The sequence below is a fragment of the Hypomesus transpacificus genome, chromosome 14, assembly GCF_021917145.1.
Source record: "Hypomesus transpacificus isolate Combined female chromosome 14, fHypTra1, whole genome shotgun sequence".
Classification (NCBI taxonomy): domain Eukaryota; kingdom Metazoa; phylum Chordata; class Actinopteri; order Osmeriformes; family Osmeridae; genus Hypomesus; species Hypomesus transpacificus.
This window is the reverse complement of record NC_061073.1, coordinates 16,597,798-16,622,219: the sequence shown is the minus strand read 5'-3', so window position 1 is coordinate 16,622,219 and position 24,422 is coordinate 16,597,798. Positions and strand designations below refer to the sequence as shown.

At 44.1% G+C, this 24,422-nt stretch overlaps 1 protein-coding gene across 4 annotated transcripts; it reads left to right on the top strand.

Moving 5' to 3' along the window:
- The first annotated feature begins 1,403 nt into the window (after nucleotides 1-1,403).
- Nucleotides 1,404-13,256, top strand: LOC124476995 (putative adenosylhomocysteinase 3). Of its 4 annotated transcripts, none has more exons than XM_047034487.1 (17): nucleotides 1,404-1,896; nucleotides 6,838-6,946; nucleotides 7,864-8,001; nucleotides 8,504-8,604; nucleotides 8,713-8,815; nucleotides 8,938-9,032; nucleotides 9,117-9,223; nucleotides 9,614-9,730; nucleotides 9,836-9,899; nucleotides 9,986-10,074; nucleotides 10,476-10,546; nucleotides 10,657-10,751; nucleotides 10,857-10,955; nucleotides 11,040-11,108; nucleotides 11,211-11,289; nucleotides 11,668-11,788; nucleotides 12,662-13,256. In XM_047034487.1, exons 1-17 carry the CDS (start codon nucleotides 1,492-1,494, stop codon nucleotides 12,666-12,668), a joined length of 1,869 nt encoding a protein of 622 aa, XP_046890443.1. In that variant the 5' UTR covers nucleotides 1,404-1,491; the 3' UTR covers nucleotides 12,669-13,256. The 4 variants fall into 4 exon arrangements, with proteins under 4 accessions (XP_046890443.1, XP_046890442.1, XP_046890445.1 ...); XM_047034486.1 differs by having other exon boundaries at nucleotides 1,405-1,896; nucleotides 6,835-6,946; nucleotides 12,662-13,254; XM_047034489.1 differs by lacking the exon at nucleotides 1,404-1,896 and adding an exon at nucleotides 5,932-6,630 and having other exon boundaries at nucleotides 12,662-13,254.
- The last annotated feature ends 11,166 nt before the right edge of the window (nucleotides 13,257-24,422 follow it).

Here is a 24,422-nt window from a genome sequence, read left to right as displayed (position 1 = left end):
CCTATCACACTGTCTGTCTACCTATCATACTGTCTGTCTACCTATCACACTGTCTGTCTACCCATCACACTGTCTGTCTACCTATCACACTGTCTTTCTGTTGTTCTGTCCATCTGCAGCTCACAGTAAAGGCCTTTTAGACCATTGCCAACCTGACTTTAGCCATTCACTGTACTATTATGTTTTATCAGTTTGTGTAAATAGAATACCATGGAAAACAAAATAATAGAGCTGTGTACCTCAGATATCCGTTGAACATTTAGTATGAAATGGACATAGTAAAAAGTAAAAACATGAATCTTTGGCAGCGTTGTTTTGAAAATGTTGATAAAATGTCTATACCCAACGCAGAGTTCTAAATTAAATGAGTACATTCGGTTTTCAAAGACAACGCAAGGCAGAGGGAAACATAAACATAGCTTCTGTCTTTGTCTGTTTACAGGGTTTACAGTCAACACCCCTCGTCCAACCTGTCACTCTGGCATGGTCCCTTAGTGTTCCTTCTCCTCACATGTACGTTGACTTCAGCATTATGTTAGCCCACACTGCTTGCGGTAGTAGGCCATGTGCAGGGGCGGCTCTACACGGGGGCCTACAGGGGCCAGTGCCCCTTTAAAAAATTTCCCTGGCCCCCCCTGTGGCCCCCCTGAGCTGACTGAATAAAAATAAACATTGCAGCCTTTTTTGCCCCGGTAAATAAAAAAGTTAGAGGAACATATCTTGGTATTGAGAGAGCTGAGGAGCTGGAAGGAGGAGAGCCAGAGGCGTTTGTATGGTTTTAATGTAACGCAAAATTAAAGTATTTAATGTTTAAATATAATTTGTTTCAGTTTTTTATGTGCCCCTTTGATTAAACACTGGGCCCCCCTTGGCCCCCCCAGTAAAATTTGACTAGAACCTCCACTGGCCATGTGTATGTTGTACAGTTCTGTTCCACCGAACCAAGACGGGTCTAATCTGTTCTGTCCTCAACCATTAGCTCTCTGGGCCCAATAGGTGAACAACATAGCACAGAAATATGATGTTGACACTCCACACATCGAGACGTATCCTTCATCTATTGTTGGTACTTATGTAGTACAATTGAGCCCTGCTGTTTGAAGTGAACACACTGTTGGGAAATGAACTGTGGGCTGTACCTGTATTAAGAAGTCCCTCCTCCAGCCCCATGATAAGGGCCTATCCTGGTCCCTCCTCCAGCCCCATGATAAGGGCCTATCCTGGTCCCTCCTCCAGCCCCATGATAAGGGCCTATCCTGGTCCCTCCTCCAGCCCCATGATAAGGGCCTATCCTGGTCCCTCCTCCAGCCCCATGATAAGGGCCTATCCTGGTCCCTCCTCCAGCCCCATGATAAGGGCCTATCCTGGTCCCTCCTCCAGCCCCATGATAAGGGCCTATCCTGGTCCCTCCTCCAGCCCCATGATAAGGGCCTATCCTGGTGGGTCCCGTTGAGCTGTTGTCTAGAGGTGATCATTGGGAAGGGTGAAAGAATGGAACTGACGGAGCTTCCAGGTCCTGAGAGCGACCTTCCCCTGCACGCTGTGTTCCCAGAGCCTTACATGGAGGAGGGACGGCTGGGAGTGGAGGCAGGGCTGGGAGTGGAGGCAGGGCTGGGAGTGGAGGCAGGGCTGGGAGTGGAGGCAGGAGAGCAGGAGGGGGATCCAGAAACTAAAGAACCTGAGCAGGATTATGACTCTCTGCAAGAGGCTCTGCCTGAGGGTGAGACGCGGACGTGCAGCCCGGACCTGCTGAGCATGCTACATGCTGCAGAGAGTAGGAGAAGCATGCTGCATGGTGCAGAGATGCAGCAGCCTTCCTCTGGAGGGGCAGACGGACAGGAGTCCCCCCCCAGAGGAGGAGAACACACATCGAAAGAGGCTCCAAAGATTGACAGGGTGAGAACATTTACACAGTTTAAAGGTTCTGAATTAGGTGCCTGTTTTTTGTAAAGTGTTTAGCTTTCAGAAGCCAAAAAGCAGGGCAAGAACATGGTTATTTAGCTTTGTTCTACTTGGCGGGGGTTCTGCTCGTCAGATGTTGTGTCTTGGCAGTGTGTTTTTGAGAGTGACTGGGTGGATGTGAAGTATTTGGCCTGAGCTAGATGGCTGTGCTTTACAAACCCACAGGCCAGTAGATGGACAAAGTGTGGAATTGGGGGGGGGGGTCATCTAGGTTTCGGACAGTCTGACTGTAGGTGGTCGGAAAATCTTTGATACGGGGGGCGGGAGATCCTGGGGAACAAGAGTTGAGTCACCTGTACAGAAGCCAAGAATAACACAAGGCATTGTGTGTGTGGAGTGTTTGGTGAGGCTACGGAGACACGTGCTGTAGCAGCTCCTTGAGAAGATCTCTGCTCTTTTAACCAACATCTTGTCCCTTAGTTCACACAATCTCACTGAAGTCAACGTGACATCCTCACACTGTTAATCATCCCACCGTCTGTCCTGTCATCATGAATGGTTTACTACACAGACACATGCACACACACACATAACATGGTCAGAATGTTTGCTTCCAGTCTTACTCTTGGTTGGGTTCCAATGTTTACAGTGAGTAAAATAAACTGTGAGTCCACAGAAAGAAAGAGGGTTTAAACAGGTTTGTAGAAGCATGTGTGTGTGTTGTTTTTTTTTTTTTATTAAACAAGAGGCAAAGTTCAAATCACATTCATGATTCATTTTCAATGAGGGTGTCATCCCTCCCTCACTCCAACCCTTCCTCAGGCGTCTCCTTCTCACCACAAAGACTCTTTTATCTGCTCTCTCCCCACTCCTCTCCTGCTCTCTCCTCCCCTTCTCGCCTCTCCTTGTCTCTCTTTGGGCACCTGAGTTAGAAGGTGAAAGAGGGTGTTAGGCAATTTGTACACTTTAATTAACTTCCAACCAACACAATCAGTCTACAGTTCAGGTTGTGGTGTGATCATATTGTGGTCCAAGACAGTTGGGGACGGTCGTAGTGTGGTCACAACAGCATGAAGAAGGTGTACAATCTGGTTACACTGAGCAAGGACAGGGAGCCGGAGGCCGTGCAGTCCATCTGCATCAAGGTACATATAACCAGTTTCTCTGCTAGTCTAAAGCATGCAAAAGGGCATTTTACACAACATGACATTTACTGTAACACTGTAGCCTCTATTGAATCTTTTTTTGAGAAACAGAGTTGCTCAATGGATATACTGTGGTGGTCATACAAGTTGTTTTAGTCCGTTGGATTTTCCTGTGTCATCAAGTTAACTGGAGCCACTGGAACCCAGCGATCTGGGAGCTGGTTCGATGTCCTACTGGCTATATGTGAAATATTAAGCTGCGCTTAATATATCATCTCTGTTCACTCAGGAGTTGTCTAAAGGCAATGTCAATGCCTTGTTCTTGTCCAAACCTTGGAGGAGTTGGTGTGGTTTTCTCTGGTGCTTCCAGTCAGCTGGTGTCTATCAGGTTGTTCCTACTCTGTGCCAGCAGGATGTGTCCATTGTGAGCACACAGCTCTGAGTGAAACAAGGAGTTTATTCATCTAAGATCACTAAGTTAAATAGGGTTGATTCTTTATAAACAGGCTGGATAACTGGACAAGTCCTGCCCACAAGTCTCTACCTTGGACTCTGCCATGACCCCCACTAGCCTCTACTCTGGTCTCTGCCCTGACCCCCACTAGCCTCTACTCTGGTCTCTGCCCTGACCCCCACTAGCCTCTACTCTGGTCTCTGCCCTGACCTCCACTAGCCTCTACTCTGGTCTCTGCCCTGACCTCCACTAGCCTCTACTCTGGTCTCTGCCCTGGCCTCCACTAGCCTCTACCCTGGTCTCTGCCCTGACCTCCACTAGCCTCTACTCTGGTCTCTGCCCTGACCTCCACTAGCCTCTACTCTGGTCTCAACAACACGTGCAAACCTCTAAACCGCTGGGCACTTGTTCACAACAGATTGGAATTTTTCATTCCTTTAATCAAATTGCAATTGTATTAGTACATCCTTGTAAATGATAACTGCAATTGCATAGTTTGCACACATTTCAAATGATTTAGCACATCTTTGAAATGGTTAGGTATAATTGCCTTCAATTAGGCCAACTATCAATTGAAAATATCTTGCTGGTCTAAACTGACTGTTGTTTCTCAGTCAAGTGGTTGTTCTCTGCAAAACATATTGGCATAATATCCTTGTGTACATCATCACCTGCACAATAGTTCACTCCACTTTCAAAATCTTTGAGGCACATAATACCATGAAAAACATAATGGTAAATACTGTAATATGGATCTCTTGGATCATCTGCTTACAGTCATTGTCAGGTGCAACTAGAACTTTACTAAACAAGGGGACACATCCGATCACCAATCACACAGTAAGTTTAGTTAGCTGACAGGAGCTATGCAGCAGTATAAATGCTTCCATCAAATATATAGAGCTTGTCCCAGGCCAGCTCGGGGGAAACATCACTGTTTGTGCTGCCATTTCAGAGAATGGCGTAGTCACCCACATTCCCAGTCTTCGCCCATACAATACCCAGACACTCCCCAGACACTCCTGGTGTCCTTGGACCGCCTGCACGCCTCTACATGAGATGTATGTGTTTCCTTCTTGCCATGAAATCCACCCTCTGCAACTCTGACTAGGAAGGGGTCACATGCCTGAAAAGTACCGTGGTTACTCATACTAGTCCCTCAGTGTACAATAGGAATCATTTGATGCTGGGATATACAGAACAGACAATAGAGGAGGTGTATTTCATGCCAGGCTTACTGTAATGCACCCCCTGCTAACTCTGACTAGGAAAGTGTCACTTGCCTGAAACTTACTGTGGTTACTCATACTACTAGTGTAGGTTATACAATGTTAGTTTTGATGTGCTTACAGTATTGTATGAAAGTATACTGTGCTGTACACATTTCCTGTTACAGTTACCATGATGTATGGCAATTACAGTAACAATTTACATGGCAGTGTAAGTGCAATATGTGATGTGAAACCTTGTAGGCTACTCTTGAATTACTGTAATATTTTTTCTGTTTGATACACATTTACATTTTACATGTATTCATTTAGCAGACGCTTTTATCCAAAGTGACTTCCAAGAGAGAGCTTTACAAAAGTGCATAGGTCAATGATCCATAACAACGAGATAGCCCCAAAAACATTGTGGTTAGCCAAAACATGAAGCATACATTACAGTATTGTTGCTTGCTTTTCTACAGGTACACTCTTGCACTTTTGAGGTTCATGTTGTTTAGTTGTAACTTGTTTGGCTACATGCTATTATGGTTCTTCTCTTTGCCACTTACTCTATTTGGGTTTTTCACAATGTATGCTTCGTGTTTTGGCTACCCGAAATGTTTGGGGCTATCGCGTTGTTATGATCAGTGACCTGAGCACTCTCGTAAAGCTCTTTTGGAAGTCGCTTTGGATAAAAGCGTCTGTTAAATGAATAAATGTAAATGTAGATTGAGACATTGTATTCTGGAAAGAAAACATCTATTACAGTAACTGTAGCACAGTGCACATGAGGGATATTTCTAAGGTCCACTGCCATACTGACAAAACATCTAAACATTTTGACCTGCAGTGTTCACACAATGCCAAAGGGACTTTTCATTTTGGGGGCACTGACTATTTGTATGAGAAAAGGATTTAGTTTTGACTGATAAATTGTCTGTTTTAGGAAAGAGATGACCCTTTGCAGGTGTTCCATGGTGTTTTGCTGAACCATCTGGGTTATTTTGGCAAATGTATCTAAAGGTTTGAGAATGTCTTCTTTTTTCTCGAGAGATGAGCCAAAGCAATCGAGAAGGAACTTTTCATTTTGGGGGCACTGACTATTTATATGAGAAAATGATTTGGTTTTGAAGCATGAGTTAACTGTTTTGGGTGAGATATGACCTTTTGAAGGTGATCTATGTAGTTGTGCTGAACCATATAGGCTATTTTGCTAAATGCAAGTGGAGCTTTGAGAATGTAATTTCAGTTTCAAGAATTGAGCCAAAGCAATGTTGAAAAACTGTAATGGAAGTTGTTGCCACCAAAGGACGAGCAGTACAGGTAGTTTGTGAGAAATAATCCGGATCTTGGAAGATCTTTCTGACTTTCTGAAGTGGGTGCAGAAAGGGGCATAGGGGCTGAAATGGCTATGGGAATCAGGAATTCAAATCCTCAGATAAATGACCAAATTGGGACCTCTGTGAGGTTAAGCCAGTAGCGAGTCAAACAAAAAACAACATGGAATACCCACAGCGTCATATGTGTGTATGTGTGCATTATTCTGTGCCTGCCTAAGTGCAGACGTGTGTGTACGCCAGAGGAGAATGTGGGTTAGGGGCAGAGAGAACCATGGGTGGTGGGAGGAGCTTATTAGGGGGTGTGACTCAAGGCTTTCCAATCAGGTGCTTCAGTTCCTGCCTCTAAGTTTGCAACCAGAACCCTTTCTGAGGGAAAGGCATAGACATTAAGTAGGGGAACAGAGCACAGAGCAGGAGGAAAAGTAACAAGAGCAGAGGGAGGGAAAGAGAAGCAGTAAAACTAGCAGGACGAGAGGACACAGAGCCAGGGGACAACATGGCCAGACGGGGCTCTTCCAACAGCACAGCCTTCCAGACGGGGCTCTTCCAACAGCACAGCCTTCCAGACGCCTCACTGGATGGTGAGGGAGAGTCAGAGTGATTAAGGATAGATGGGTTGAGAATGGGTAATTGTACATGGGGAAGAGAGGATGTGACATATTTTGAGGTGGTGTCTCCCTTTTCAATTGAAGCTGTCTCAATAGGCCAACATTCTTTATTTTTTCTAATTTTTGTCTATCCTTCCTTTGTTCTTTCTTTCTTTCTTGTGTCCTTTCTTCCTACAGCAGCTCCAGTTGACTGACCCAAAGAACGAGTTCAACAAGCGGCCAATCAAGATGGTCCACCGCTCGCTGTCCCACTCCCTTTCCCTGTCCTCCACGGACAGCCACAGCTCAGGTACATTTACATGTCTTCATTTAGCAGACGCTTTTATCCATAGCGACTTCCAAGAGAGAGCTTTACAAAAGTGCATAGGTCACTGATCATAACAACGAGATAGCCCCAAACATTGCGGGTAGCCAAAACATGAAGCATACATTGTGAAACCAAATAAGTCCCAAAGGGAAGAACCATAAGAGCATGTAGTTAAACAAGTTACAAGTAAACAACATGAACCTCAAAAGTGCAAGGGTGTACCTGTGGAAAAATTAAGCAACAATAATACATTTCACAGTGAGTACAATAATTTTAAGTCCGTTTCCACTAACCAACAAGAGCAACAAGTCTCTCAGTAAGAGTCATTGTGATCCTGGAGGAAACTAACATCAAGTCCAGCCAATCATTCCTAAGCACCGTTGTACTTCATACAGATACTTAGGAATAGTACACTCACACACACACACACACACAAACACATATAGTGTATATATATATATATATATATATATATATATATATATATATATATATATACACACACACACACACACACACACACACGTGTACAGACACACTTACAAACACACTCATACGTTTTCTGAGTAGGTTTTGAACTCCAGCAGCAGATTTGTCCTGGGGCCGTCTCTCAGAAGGGCTACAGAGGAAGACTGCATAATAGGATCTTAATCTGCCTTCAGACCTGCTGATCCTGGCCTTGGGTTTTGCTACAAAAGGAGAAAGAGAAAAATAGGGAAATAGGTGGATAGAGGGAGGAAGTAATCCAGCTCTACCCAGTATGTGGCCTGAAAAACTGAATTAGAAAAACAAGTCAGAAGTTGGATTGCATCCTGTAACACAAATCTCCAACCACATAAACAACATGGTAAGCCTTGTCATTGCGGTAACCTGTCATTCTGTTCCCCTGTATATCCCAGCCTACACTGACAGCTCTGAGGAGGAGGGGCCCCCCCGGGTGAATCAGCAGAAGACCTCCAAGGGCTTCTCAGACTTCTGCGTCAAAAACATCCAACAGGCTGACTTTGGGCGCAGGGAGATAGACATTGCAGAGCAAGGTGAGATTGATCACTAAGAACTTAAATGAGAAGGAGGGGCGTCCTCATCGTACATAGCCTGGCTGCCAGCCCAACTTATCCCCGCCCACAAAAGAATTTGGTCGGGAAGTTGGGTCTGGAGGGGCTCAATTGCGGAAAAACTATGTCCGAACAGGAGCTGTTCGGACCAATTAAATTGTCAGGGCGGGCTTTATACGATGATGGAGAGATGATCAACAGTAACGTAATCAACAATGTCACCAAAGAGCGCTTGGGGTGAACTCGTTTTCAACAAACAACATATTACGTTGCTCTGATTGGTTGCAGGTCTATCCAATTGAGCGAAGAGGCATTTGTTTCACGAGCTCGGTTGACACACGCCCCATAGTCACAGCCCAACGGAGAGTTCAGACTCATATTCTGACTAGAATTATGAGTATGACAACGTCAGGCTACATCGTACATGGTGATCTATTGGAATGTAATCAAGCAATGGGAACTTAATTGCCTATTGTTGGTGCAGAGATGCCTGCTCTCATGGCCTTCAGGAAGAAGGCGGAGGGGGACAAGCCTTTGGCGGGAGCCAGGGTGGTGGGCTGTACCCACATTACAGCCCAGACCGCGGTAAGTACACGCACTCACACAGGGACACTAACATGCATGCATGCACACACAAACACACACACACAGTCAATTATCTATACACAGCGTGTGTATGGTGTGTGTGTGTAGGTGCTGATAGAGACACTTTCGGCATTGGGAGCCCAGTGTCGCTGGGCAGCCTGCAACATCTACTCCACCCAAAATACTGTGGCTTCAGCTCTGGCAGAGGGAGGTGAGATCCAGACCCCACTGGCTCTACTGCCATCCTCCTCTCCTCCTCTGTCACTCCTGTACACTATTCCTCTTCCCCCTCTTTCTTTTGTCCTTCTCTCATCCTCCACATCTCCATCTCAGGGATCTCCGTGTTTGCTTGGAAGGGAGAGACTGAGGAGGACTTCTGGTGGTGTATCGACAGCTGTGTGACTCAGGAGGCCTGGGAGCCAAACATGGTACAGATCCTCTCCCCACACTACCACCCTGGTACTCTCAGACCCCCTCGGAGTACAGCTGACCTGTGTCCGTCTGTCACCCAGATCTTAGATGATGGAGGAGACCTGACCCACTGCATCTATAAGAAGTACCCCAACCTGTTCCAGAGCATCAAGGGCATTGTCGAGGAGAGTGTGACAGGAGTGCACAGGTTGGTCCTGTTCGCTAGTGGAGGGTTAGATGTCCTGCATCCATGCAGGATGTCAGGGTTATTCTGCTAAGCTGACTCCTTCTCATGTGTTCAGTTAGCAGATGCTTTTATCCAAAGTGACATACAGAGGGGGGATTTGAACCTGCTACATCTTGATCTGCAGATATATACTCTACCATGAGCTATAACAGGACATATCCTTGGCTAAATTAACTGCTGTCCCTCTCCATGCGGTTTGGCCCTGCGACTCTAACTCCATCTCTCACTAACCACCTCCCTCTTCTCACAAGTTAACCCCATCCCTCTCCTCACAACCTGCTAAACTAAGCAAACCATTGTCCCTTCCTCCCAGGCTAATTTGCTAAGCTAACTCCATCCTTCTCCACTTAGACTGTACCAGTTGTCAAAGGCTGGCCGGCTGTGCGTTCCAGCCATGAATGTCAATGATTCAGTCACCAAACAGAAGTTTGACAACCTCTACTGCTGCAGAGAGTCCATATTGGATGGGTATGCTTGCAAGACACACACACTGGATAATATGAGATGGATGTCTCCTTGCTAATGACATGCATCAGTATGAACTATGACCTCTACCACCTTGTCCTCCCCCAGACTGAAGCGAACCACAGATGTCATGTTTGGAGGGAAGCAGGTTGTGGTGTGTGGCTATGGAGAGGTCAGAGCCCACGTCACCTTACACAAACATGCACAGACAAACACCATGTTGTCTTTCACTGCTTTTTGCCCATGTCCTCTCTGCAGGTTGGTAAAGGTTGCTCTGCAGCTCTGAGGGCCATGGGCTCTGTGGTCTACATGACAGAGGTGGACCCCATCTGTGCCCTGCAGGCGTGGTAGGACCCCTAATGTTATTGCTTAGACCTTTTAGGACTAACCTCACCCATGCAGATCTACATTTACATTAATGCATTTAGCAGACTCTTTTATCCAAAGTGACTTCCAAAAGAGAGATTTACAAAAGTGCATAGGTCACTGATCATAACAACGAGATAGCCCCAAACATTGTGGGTAGCCAAAACATGAAACACACATTGTGAAAACTAAATAAGTCCCAAAGGGAAGAACCATAAGAGCATGTAGTTAAGTTACTAACCCTAACCCTAACAAGTTACATCTAGGTCTCTTACTTTGTAGACCTAGTAGGACTAGAACTCTGCAGTTAGGGTTAGGGTTAGCTATGTGCTATTAATCTGGAAGCCAACTGTAATTCTTCCCCCTTCCCTCTCCTACCCAGCATGGATGGCTTCCGATTAGTCAAGCTGAATGAGGTCATCCGACAGGTGGACATAGTCATTACCTGCACAGGTAAGAAGAGAGGCTGGGGCAGGTCAGAGGAGAGGCTGGGGCAGGTGAGGAGGCTGGGGCAGGTAAAAGGGTAGCTGTGGTCAAGTGCTCTATCCTGGTCTGTTCCCTAGGTAACAGGAGTGTGGTGGGGAGAGAGCATCTGGACAGGATGAAGAGTGGCTGCATTGTGTGCAACATGGGCCACTCCAACACTGAGATAGATGTGGTAAGATCCATACAAGTGTGTGTCTGTGTGTGGGTGTGTGAGAGTATATATGTGTGGGTATGTGTTTATGTGTATGGTATGCAGACTGACTCTTGCATCTCTCAGGTGAGTCTGCAGAGCCCAGAGCTAACCTGGGAGCGTGTGAGGTCACAGGTGGACCATGTGATATGGCCGGATGGCAAGAGGATCGTCTTATTGGCCGAGGTGAGAAGCATGACCGAAAACAGACATATTGTTCTATGTGCAGCTTTTTGCTTCATTTATATACTTAATGTGAGGTTTTTTCAGGGTCGACTCTTAAATCTGAGCTGCTCCACAGTACCCACCTTCGTCCTATCCATCACTGCTACCACACAGGTCTGTAAAAGAGTTCACACACACACAAACCTATTGTGTGAGTTGATGGTTTGTGCTTGTGTCATGGGAGACTTCACAGAAACTTCCTTCTTCTCTGTGCAGGCACTGGCTGTGATTGAGCTGTACAATGCTCCTGAGGGACGCTACAAAAAAGATGTCTACCTTCTGCCCAAGAAGATGGGTGAGTCCTCTACCTCTCACTCCCAGCCCCACACCCTCTACCTCTCACTCCCAGCCCCACACCCTCTACCTCTCACTCCCAGCCCCACACCCTCTACCTCTCACTCCCAGCCCCACACCCTCTACCTCTCACTCCCAGCCCCACACCCTCTACCTCTCACTCACAGCCCCACACCCTCTACCTCTCACTCCCAGCCCCACACCCTCTACCTCTCACTCCCAGCCCCACACCCTCTACCTCTCACTCCCAGCCCCACACCCTCTACCTCTCACTCCCAGCCCCACATCCTCTACCTCTCACTCACAGCCCCACACCCTCTACCTCTCACTCCCAGCCCCACACCCTCTACCTCTCACTCCCAGTGTGTGTTATTTGCAGATGAGTATGTGGCCAACCTCCACCTGCCTACGTTTGATGCCCACCTGACAGAGCTGACTGACGAGCAGGCCAGGTACCTGGGACTCAGCAAGCATGGGCCGTTCAAACCCAACTACTACAGGTGGGACATACATGTGCATATATAAACAGCAGTGTTTCCCATACATACGATTTTTTTTGCCCCCCAAAAAACATTTAATTGTAGAGCTGCGCACAACGCATTGATTCGCACAGCCCCTTCTTGCCCCCCTAGGGTTCTCTCTCTCTCATTGCAACGGAGCCGTCTGTGGGTCACAGCCCCCTCTCTCCGTGCACGCTCTGAATCAATGCGCGGGACAAACTGCTTTTTCCGAGAATCAATCTGGAGTTTACGAACTGTTAGCATCATAATTCTCTGCACAAATGTGTCCAAAATGGATACATTCAAGTTAAATATAATCATATTCATAGTTAAATACATTCGGCAAATATAACAATATGAGTCAAAGTAATGTTTATATTACGCAGGGTGAATTCGGTCATCTGGGACATTGGGTAATGTGGGACACCTAAACTACAAAATGTTTTCTTCCCTGCTATGACAATGTTTAGGCCACATAACTTTGATTCTAGGTTTTGCATGGATGTTATGTGACTGAAATCACAAAACGTGATTGGTGTGGTGTCACATAAAGTGTCAGGGCACTAGTTAAACATCTCAGATGGGAAAGTGCATGCCAAACATTTCCCAGATTACCCAAATTCACCCTACAGCTCCTAAAACTATTTTTCACACAAATTAATGCAGAAAATAAATAATTGCACGCTCGCATTACTTGTTGAGAACCGATACTTGGACATACAGTAAGTTTGGGCTGAGCCTCAAATTGTTACAATGTCTGGCTCCGTCCCTGCCTACTGCCACAAATATAATCACATTCTGTGGGAAACACTGAAACATATACTTATCCAGTATGTAACCATAATTTTGAACACAGCATCTGTCTACGTGTAGGTATTGATCCATGACATTGAGGACCAATGTTTCAAGTATCTGACCCAGCAAGGTTCACATCTCCTGGCTGGTTTGGGATCTGTGGCGGGAGTCTGATCCACTACCAAATTGAACTGGAGCTGACTGAGTTGTTAATTGTTAAGCATATTATATTACACTTAGTCATTTAGCAGACTTACAATAAGTACAGGGACATTCCCCCGAGGCAAGTGGGGTGAAGTGCCTTGCCCAAGGACACAACGTCATTTAGCACCCCCGGGAATCAAACCGGTAACCTTCTGATTAATAGCCCAATTCCTTAACCGCTCAGCCATCTGGCCCCCATCTGAATATTCCTCACATTTTAAACCTCTACATAAATATCTATGATAAAACGTAGCTGGTGTGTTTATATTATTAAATTTACTACAAATGTAGACAATGTTTTTGTTCCAGATCCTTATGAGTTATGAGTATTTCCTCAAACGTAGATACTAGCTTATACAGCCCATAACTGAGTCACAGAGATATATAGATTATACTGCATGCCTAATAACTGTAAATAAAATTGCAAAAATGTGATCTTATAAATGTTTATAAACTATTTTTTGCATTTTGAGTTAATATTTTAATAACAAGTGTTTGGCATTTTTCATGCCCACCAGGTGGAGCAAGTCATTCAAGAAAAAATAAGAAGTTTTAACTGACTGGCTGCTCTGAATGGATAGCTGTTGTGATAAATGTTAACCATTCTTTCAAAGGAAGGAATGTCTCTCCCTCTCTTTTGCATTCTCCCTTCCCACCTCGCCTAAACTTCTCTTATCCACTACTTTCCTCCCTCTCCATTACTGTAATCATGTTAGTTGCACTTAAGTTGTCATGTTTTGATTCACAAGATGCTTTTATCAAAAGTGACAAGTATAAATAGTGCATTTAGTAAGTCCAGCAGATAATCATCATGATACACCGCTCTCTGTCCTTTGTTCATTACTCATACACATTGGAATTGCATTTCATTTCATATGCTCACGTGCTTTAGAATGTCATACGATTAGACAGATATCCCATAATAAACCCATCTATCTCTCAGAATGGAGCTTCTTACAAACCCGTTTCCTGTTGAGCCACATCCTCACGTTTATCTACTAGATCACAGCTCAGTTGTTTTCCAAGGATGAGTGCAGAGCAATGGAAGCAAAGGTCCTAATTAGGGATTCACCGATCCGACTTTTTCAGTCCCGATACGATACCGATGCCTGGGCTTCGTGTATCTGTTGATACCCGATACCGATCCGATCCCGTTGTTGAATTAATAATAAACTGTATACCTCCCACCATATACCTTCCTTCCACCATGTGGAAAAGACTAAAGGCACCAGACTTTCCTACTAAGACAAAATAACAGATGTAATCTACTGCATTCTTATTTATTTAAAAAACAATTGTGCATTCAAAATGCGAAAATAGAATAATCAAACGTAGGGCCTATTAAAATAAATAAAATGTAGCAGTAGAAACAAAATAGTGTATTGGTCAAACATACAATAGTAATCAAACAGCTACCAAACATTGTAAACGTGTAAAAATATTTGCATTTTTATTTATTTGTTGTCGCTTGTGTGTGAACCATGGAAGTTTTTAGCTTGAAGCATTCAACGTGCGGCGTACAGTTGGTGTCCAACCAGTGGACAGAAACTTAAAAGCAACATGGAACGAGCCAAACAGTTGGCTGTGTGGAGATATTTCACACTTCCAACGCCAACTAGTTCGTCGGCTGTTTGCAATATCTGCAAAGTAAATGTTTTGAGGGGTGGTGGTAGCACTGCAAAGTTCAATAGTACCAATTTAATCAAGCACATTCAAAAGCACAATGCTAGGAGCACGCCGAATTCCTGCAGCTCAACGACTCGAGCTCAAGCCTGCTGACAGGTATACAGTGAGGCAGGTTTTCGGCAAGTAAAGACAAAATGGCAAATTGTTACAATTTCTTCCATTACTATTTTGTGCCCTAACCCTAACTACTCTTCAATAAAACACTTTTTTTTTTTTTACAACAAAATACACGTTATTACACACTCCAACTCTGTACCTTGCTTTGTCCAGACAACGCTTCTACGGCCCGCCGGCGAGTTGTAGCTTGTTAAGTCTTCTAAATTGCCATCCCCACCAAAATACTGTTTTTGACTGCTACACATGCCATATATCGAGTCGCAACAGCAAGTACAATCAACGTCTTTGTCCGTCCACCAACATGTAAACAAAGCGAAAGCAAACAGAGACTACTCACCTAACAAGGTTCAGAGTTGTCCAGTAATGCAAAACATCCCAACAAAAATGGTCTGGTTACATTCCCAAAAGTCCAAACTATCTAACCATGTAAAGTATTTCGTCCAAAACAATATTACATCCATAAATAGCCATGATCTCTTGTTGCATCATTCTGACTTTGCCAACTGAAGAGACCAGTCACTCACGCACAATCGGTCATAACAAAGGTTCGCTTCGGGATATCTATGATATCTTGGTGTCAAAATCGCCACTGCACTCTGACCTGTCGATTGACACCTCAGTTGACCCAATAGGAGCTTCCATACCCTGTCCACAGCCTTCTAAAGCCAACCAGGTGGCTCCCAAAATCCGTGCATCCTGGCCCCCCAACTCTTTCTTTGGTACAAAACTGAAATTGGCTTCAGCTGGTTCACAAATGAGTTTGTTAGCCTTATAGCCAATGAAATTCTGCAGACGCCAATAGGCAACATTAGTGGTAACTTCAGAACTTTCAAAGTAAAAGTCCAGGCGCAAAATGGCTGACAGAAGCAGTGCTTTTTCTGCGTTCATGTTCAGTTTCTGTGTTTCAGCCATACTAATGGGGGATTTAGCTATGATATATGATAGTTCTACCACCTTTCATTAGAGACAACAATTATGAAAAGTAATACCTTTTTATCCCAAATATTTGACCTTGGTTACCAAGGGTCCTTTTGGTGTCTCCACAAGGCCCTTTTAGAAAATGCCTGGATGTACCCTTAGAAAAACGTGTAACATATGGATATTTGTGATATTATGTATTACTTTTGCCTTGGATTAGGTAAGGCTTCATGGTGTGGTCCCATTGTGTCTTTCAGCTAATACCTTCCACCTAAAGGCCTCTTCAGGCATCTGTTTGCTAAACAAAATCCAGGCGGAAATAAAAACGTTCAATTTCATTGTGTTGAAGCTTCTATTACTCCAAACCAGTAGGACTTACAGGGACCCTGACAAAGGGGGAAACAACGTCACAGTCTCACCTTTCAAAAGACACCACAACCATGCATGTACTCCAAATTGTTCAAGAACAGCTTTCAATTTACTTTAGGTATGCCTTGTTTAGGCGTTTTTGTTGAATTTGACAGGAATGAAAACAGGTTACAGTATACAGCTGTATACATTTTTTTTGACCACGCCATGTCACATCCGCGCACGGGCGCCAGCCCTCTAGAGGGCGACACTAACCCTAGAGCACCTAGCACTAACCTTCTTCTACACTGAGCTCCACCTGCTGTGATCAACACTTCCTATTTAAGCACTGGGTGTCTTTCCCTCTTCACAGTTTTTTTTTTTCGAAGAGTACGACTTCCCTTTCCGGTATTAGTTGTGTGCCTCTACACCGAAGGGGATACTTATTTCCTTTTGGATTGTACTTTTGTTTGTGGATTACCTTTTGTTAGACTAAACCATCCTACCATGAAATATACCTTTGTTAAATTAGAATAAACTATTTTTGTTGCACCTGAACTGCTATTCGTGTGTGTGACGGTATGCAATGGACGTGGCCACGCTCCGTCACTACAAGGCGTCGTTCGCCACTCGCTGGGCTCGAACGCACGACCTCTGACTTGCTAAGCGGGACCACTACCAGCTACGCCAAAGAAAAGCTAGCTATTTGTTGACGTGGGTAGCCCATTACATACCTGAGGAGTGAGTTTCACAGGTTCACACCCGTTACACACGTGTGCCTGAAAACCCCGGCCTGATACTCCACCTTTATCTTTCATTTTTAAGAATGTAAGAAAAATTAAGAAAGTACTGTTGCTACTTTTCCTCAGCATATATTTATTTATTGATAACTGAGTCTATTTAGTGCAGCAGTTGTACTAAATGGAACAAATGTATTGGATATAAGGAGAGTTTTTACAGATTATTTCGTTCAACAGGCAGTATTTCTGAAAATCTTTCATAGTTGAGTCAACCACATTGAGAGGTAAGGTCTACAATGAGACAGGTCTACGCTAGGTGAGGGAGTCGAAAGGGGTGTTGAATGGGGTGTAATCCATGAGATGCTGATGGCCACAGTAACCTCTTGAGATGTTTAATGTAGATTTAGGAGATTCTGCTTACTTAACACTCCCATGCACATCACAGTAGACTACATGAAAGTGATGTTTTGTATTTTTTGTTTCATTACTGTTACAAATTGGTTATTATACTGTTTAGATAATGAATTGATCTTCTTGCATTTACACACTAAGATAATCATACACTTGCAGTGTAAAGGGTTAGGGTTACAGATTTGGGTTAGGGTTGGTGAGATCATTATAAACTGTTCATAAAAAAGGAAATCAGGAAAAAGTGATGCCACTAAGTAATTAGGGCTTTCAATTTGGGCATATCACAGTAGGCTCTGGTGGTCAGTTTTGTGTATTTTCATAGTGCTTAAACTCCACTGTCTGAATATCGATTGAACAGCTGATTAGTGAACACGCTTGCGTCAGAGATACATCATTGATTCAAGGAGTAAGGTAACGGTCAGTTCACATTTGTAAATTGGAGTCAGATTGATTTACGAGTTCATTCCCTGTTATCATATCAAACACCTCCAGTCAGGGAGGAGCAGATCCAAGTGTCCCAGCCATACAGTCTGTCAGAATGCTGTGTGTACTCAGTGTGTGAGGGGGTGTGTGTACAAAAATGGTTGCGCCTGTCCTTGGGCCTATTCTAAAGCTGATTAAAAGGTATTAGCACAGTGTTGTAAAAAGTGGACAGGGCACCTCCTCTAACTGTCTTCTACCTGGTCATACCACCCCTCCTCCTTCCCTCTAACCTGTTCCTATCTTGCATTGCAGTCCCTTCTTCAGCTTATCGGTAGGTGTGTCTGGTGCTGACCTTTCCAACCCTCCCTCCCTCTATCTATCCTGTCGTGACAGAGAGAGATCTGGTTGCATCATAAGCTGTGCTGTTTGTTGATAAAACCAAGGGCCTTCTGCAGACATACACTACAGAACACACACACTGGAACAGACACACAACTGCACACTCCATGGGATGGAGCAGAGGAGAGAGAAAATAAAAAGGTAGAAGCAAAAGCCATGGGTTAGGGTTAGGGTTAGCCATGGGTGATCGCAAGTGTTCCAAGGAAGGTGGGTCCCATCGTCACAGCTGTTCTGCCCCAAGAAGCCACCCTTCAGGCAGGGGCCCATCGTCACACCTGTGCTGTGTCTCGAACCCGGCTCAGTGGTTGCGACAGAATAAAGGGGAACATACGCGAGAGGACTTTCTGCTGTGGTAATTTATTAAAGAATACTAATATTTAACATAACCAATGATGATGTATGTAAGCAAGTAGGTCAGTGGTATACATGTGTGTGAGTGACTCATGATGGTGAGCAGTGTTGAAGGGTGTATTAACAGAAGTCAAAGGTTTTCCACAACTCAAAACAAAAGCGTGCTGCGGACAAGAGAAGGGTCCTCTCTCTCTCCCGACGTCCTCCCCAAAGAGCTACCTCCAGGCAGGGGCCCATTGTCACAGTGCCACAGTGTTCTGAGACTGCAGAAGTGCAAGGGAGGAAATGTCACCCCCTCTCTGTTTCTCCTGTAGTCACTTACACAATTGCTACCTCCCCCCTCCCATATTTCTCAAATCCCTCAATTAATGCACCCTGTAGACACAATCACCCAAGCCTGCTCGCACAGGGATGTAGAAGTGCTCAGTCAGTTGTTGGCAAGTGTAGAACCACCGGATCCATCAAGCCCACCAGTGTGAGTTCTACCATTGCCAAATACTGTGAAGAGCCAGGATCCAAGATGACAGGAGGCCAGCCATGGCCCAACCCCTGCTGGGTTTTATTTATCTATCTATCTATGCCTTTGGGTGAGGGTTATGTACAGTACCAGTCAAAAGTTTGGACACATTTTCCCATGTGTCCAAACTTTTGACTGGTACTGTATGTTACATTTACATTACATTTACATTCAGTTATTTAACAGACGCTCTTATCCAGAGTGACTTACAGTAAGTACAGGGACATTCCCCCGAGGCAAGTAGAGTGAAGTGCCTTGCCCAAGGACACAAAGTCATTTGGCACGGCCGACAATCAAACCAGCAACCTTCTGATTACTAGCCCAATTCCCTAACCGCAAAGCCACTGTTGGTATCTATATCTGTGTCTATGTCTGTTAGTCTCTCTCTATATCTATGTCTGTTAGTCTCTCTCTATATCTGTGTATGTGTCTGTTAGTCTCTCTCTATATCTGTCTGTGTCTCCAAGTGCGTCTGTGTCTGTCTTTCTGTGTCTGGTGCTCAGGTTACCAGTAACAGAGTGTCACAGCTAGAATATAGACCTCCATGGCAACCACTGATATTGGAGAAGGCCAGCATAATCAATTTGATCTATACATTCGTAAAACATGTCATGCTCTCTTTCTGCAACTTTCTTTCTTCTCTACTTTTCATTTGGACACACACAAGATACAGGCAGAGTAAGCAAGTAAAAAATATATAATTTTTCTTCCCTGTTGTATCACACCTAAAACACTTTCTATCAAACCTCCACTCACATTAGGAAACCCAGCTGCGTAGGTTATCTGTCTTCTCCTATATTGGCACCACACATGATTGCTCAAACACACAAGGACAGAAGCAAAAATGTGCTAGTGCCAAAATGGGCAAAGAAGATAGGACCAGAAGGCCAAGTTAGTCCTGAGTAGTTTAACAATTTTAGTGGAGACAGCTTGCGCTGGATTTTGCGGTTAATTCTCTACACTGTTTATGGCCCTATGGTAATTCACTGATGTGAACCGTGACAGTGAATTCTACCAGTGCCATACACAGAACAGGAGGAGAGGTCCCGGTCACTGTTGTCTTGAGAGTTAACCATCAATAAATACGCTTTATTCTTCCTGTCCTAAAAATCCCTTTCCGACCCCCGTTTCGTCCATGACACAGGATTATCCTGCAATACCATCTGCTGCCTAGCAGTCCAACCTGACTAGCCTGCCGCTATCGCACCACCAGCCAGTCCCCGGGTGTAGGACGTCCCGGGCCGGCAGCAGAGGCTCAGAGAGAACGGATTGATTCCGGCAATGGAATGATGCGCTAAGTGATTTTTGAGACGTTCCAAATGGGTCCCAAAGCTAGGCTCGTCTTCCCGTTTCCGGGAAAGATCAATAGCTCTAAAAAGCAAAGTTGATTCTGAGACGAGAGAAAGTAGGCTTTGTGTTGAGTGCGGCCCAACTGACAAGCTGACAATTTTGATGACATCATTATTTTATGGGCTACCTACCACGCTACGATTTTTTGGTTTGTTTTTTGTTTCTATAATTTAAACTCGGACGCACCTGTTGTAGCAAAAAAAATAACACTGTGCATGTTGCGTGTCAAGATATGTTTGGAACTGTCACACCTGTTCTTACTCCAGATCCTGAATAGATAATCGCATTTGTCTGTGATGATTAGCCTATAGGCCTACCTGCCTCCAATGTATTTAAATGTGCTTAGTTTAGCAGATTGACACCCTGCGTTTACCATAAGTGTGCTCAATATTCATTTGCATCCAATTAATAATTGTGTTGAAACGAAAAAATAAAGAACAAGGCCAAATGGACAAACCTACTCAAGCTTTTTAAACACACAATATGACTTCTCCAAATGTCCTATAGCGAAAACAACAAGCTGGCCTACATTAAAATAATCAGGCTATTCAAATTCAAAACTACTATCAAAAAGTATAGTATACTTACCTTAGCACCATTCGGCCAACATTCAAAGCAAAACAGGAAGAAAGTGTGTCAATAGGTAAATTTAACGTCTGGAGTTAAATCAAAATGCTACTCTCAATGACATAGCAACAGAGACAACCACTGCGTTTAACAGTGACCCCCTTTGCATTATGTCCCTTTTCTTTCATTTTCTCTGTTTGTATCTTTCTGAAGTGTGGCTAGAAGACAAACGTAGCCAGATCCAACTTTACTCAGTTTTCTATTCCCGGCTTTAACAGCCCTGGTCACCCCCTACTTCTTCTCTTCCGTTTAGTCTGTGTGATAGGGGATTTTCCGATGAAAAGGTAATTAGTTGGTAAGCATCTTAACCCACTGGCGCGAGTAATCCACGCATCGTCCTCTCCTTTTGTCTGGAAGGCCGCGCTACTATGCTGCGTCCCGCGCAACATGCAGTGAAAAACAGCGCTGGTGCCTTTTAACTTATTCCTATTTTCTCATGTGAAAAGATGTGTTTACAGTTTAATGCTCCCCATAAAAGCTGTGCATCTCCAAATAACGAAAAAACATTTCCCCATACTACCCATTTGAATGCCTTGACAGCATTGTCACTTTCAACACCACGCTTCTCACAGAACGATGAAGATGACCACACACTAAACCCCCAAAACAACGTTACGGATCGGTAAATAGAACCTCTTTCGTCTCAAATCTCATCTCTGCATATCTTTAGTCTAAACTGCATGCAAAAGTTCCTACATCGCCGCACGGCCTCACCTGTGTACGCATCGAACGTGCAGCCACCTACCCAGGGCCTGCGACAGCCCGCCCGCACTGATGACCAACCCAAATCGTGTTCTGTCTGCGCCTCAAGCGCCTTTTCCATATATGTAGCCTATGTATGCCCCCCACGCCACTCAGGACACCCTGGTTACCTGCTGCCCATGTGACAGATGCTGAGGCTCCGGTGGAAAACGGGCATTATCCTTTCAGCTGAGTTCAGTCTGAGGAGTTGGCTTCGGATTACATTTTTTCAGACGGAGGTTAAACCGTGCTGAAATCCATCCACATGCCTATTGTTCCGTCCATGCATTATGGAGGATGCACAGCTGGCGTGCTCATGCAGCCGCCCTCCCCGTTCGACACATGACAGCCAAATTAAAGTCAATGAAAAGTTGAAACTCGAAACGTAAATCCTCGGATGGATTTCGGATATAATACACATAATGCTTATTAATATTTCACACCTAATTGTGGGTCTTCATAACGAAGTTGTTCAGGTTTTGCTAAATTACATTTACATTTAATTTATCCATGAAAGATGCCCTCTTCATGATATGAATAGGGATTTGAATTAAGACACACAGAAGGATGTGCATGACAAACTAAACTGGAAGAGAAACATATTTAAAAGCACGGCAGCAGTAGGCTGGCGCGGGAGGCCCGTCACTCTGCTGATAGAAGCGTCTAATCAAATACTGAAACTGTTAGCCTATGTATTGATATTGTCCCGTCTGATAGCATTGGAGGCGCTAGAGAGGGGTTAGCAGGTACTTCAGCACCCCCAAGAAGCAACCCGATAGCACCCCCAAAAATAATTTCTGGAAAATCCGACTCCGTACTGAGTCAATTAACATCGGAGGTTACGGAGCAGTCCGCTGATGCGGTGCCGCTGATGCAGAGACGGCAGCTAGCACAACTGCAATTCCATTCAAATTAGCATCACGAGTGGCCAAGTGTTGCTAATTTATTAATACATTATTGCGCAGCTCCCCCTGTCAATGATAGCACCCCCTCAGCACCTGCATTAACAATTATCTGGCGCCGCCACTGGGTCTGTGCATGTCTCGGTCTTGCGCTAAGCTTCATTTCTCTCTTAAAGATACTGTATAGGCCTAAAGCAAATTCCATGATTTGCTTCTCAATACATTATATGTGTGAAATTAGTTGCTGAGCGCATGTGCAAAGCACGAAAACTTTGTCGCACAGAAATGCGGAGTTAGACCGTTGAACAGTTTCTCACCCGTTTTCAGTTTAGCTCAGGTTTTGTAGGCGGAGCAAAACCGAACCTATCAATGTCACAGATCTACTCAGATCACAGACGGTTTATATAATCTGCATTCTGTTACTCAGCTGGTACAATGCAAAGACAAAGTAATTAACACATAAAACATCCAGAGACTGCAGGTAGGTCTGTTCTGATATCTGCAATAGATTTAGCTAGTTGTTGCTGTTGTTGCTAAATTCAATAGGGTTAGGGTCATTTAACATTATTGTTGGTGTTTTTTCCATTCGAATTTGGATGGGTATTTAGCAACACATTCTTCTGTGGTGTGATCAACTTAAAACTAGTGCTGTCAGTTTAACACGGCGTTAACGCAAACCCAAATTAACGGCGTCAATTTTTTTATCGCGCGATTAACACTCTTTTTGACCTAGCAAACTTTATAGTTTTTTTTCACATTCTGTTGCAACAACCACTGACGTTAGAAAAACTACAATACCACACCGGATCTAGCTAGGCCGGAAACAAAACAACAGACACGCCACACACACTTGTTTGGGCTTGCGAGCCGGCTAAACGGTCGTAGCAGAGCCCGTTTACGGATATTAGACATTCTCTGGTAGTAGGCTAACGTTACGTTTTGAGTTGATTGCCAGCGCCAGACGCCGAAATGGATGCCAATAAGATTCTGAATGGAAAGTTCACTTTTAAAAGGTTGCCAAATGGTTCCATTGACACGTCGTGGAGTCGAAAATACAATTTTGATGGCACACAGCCAAGCACACAGCTGATGCGAATTCTCCACCTGCTCGTCAAAGCCAGGCGATTGCAATGTTGTTTTCCAAAAAAATATATACATTTGCACGAAGCAATCCGAACCACTTTTCCATGTCGATAAGAGCATTAAAATGTGAAAAAAGAATGGATGAAAAAGAAATCAAGGGACATTTAAAATAGATACAAATGTGCGATTAATTGAGATTAATCGCGAGTTAACTATGACATTAATGCGATTAAATATTTTAATCGTTTGACAGCTCTACTTAAAACTAATTTTCAGTTCCCTACACTCAGATTGTGCGGCTTATTTCTTTTTTTTCCATAGACCAATAACAGGTAGGCCACATGGATAGATCTATCCAGTTTCCAGATTTTTGTTAGATTGACAAAGACATTACAGTCACATTACATTATCTATGGGGAACAAATATGACAGACCAATTATTTATATGTTCACATTAATGACTAGGAAGCTAGATAATCATCATACATCATAATGTACATACATTGTTAACTAGCTAGCCTAGCTAATGTTACTGTTCAAATCCGTTGATAGCTAGCTAGTGATAGCTCACTAGCTACTTTTACTGTGTGAGTTAGATAAACCTTACCTTCGTAGTTGTCGATGTAGCTCTAAATGTAGGCTACAATTTGAACCCCTTTCCCTCTTGGTTGAAGGGCAGCAACATAGAATACCATGTACATCGTTAATTGTCATTTTGGGAAGATCACCTAAACTCCTCATAAAAACAGCATTTTGTGTGAGAGAACTACCATAACTGCTAGCTACCGGAAGTTGTTGCCCTGGCTTATGCAATATGCGGAAGGGATGCGTGGGGACTGAGCGTCATCATGGCTCAAACCTAGCCACCCATGCAATTGTTAGCTAGCTAGCTCTGATTAAAGCACCAGCTACAGTTTACACTAGGTCTACAGTTAGACATTTAACGTAAACTATTATCATATATATATAACATATATACACAACTTATACCGAAAAATAACAGTCACCTATTTTATTCCATA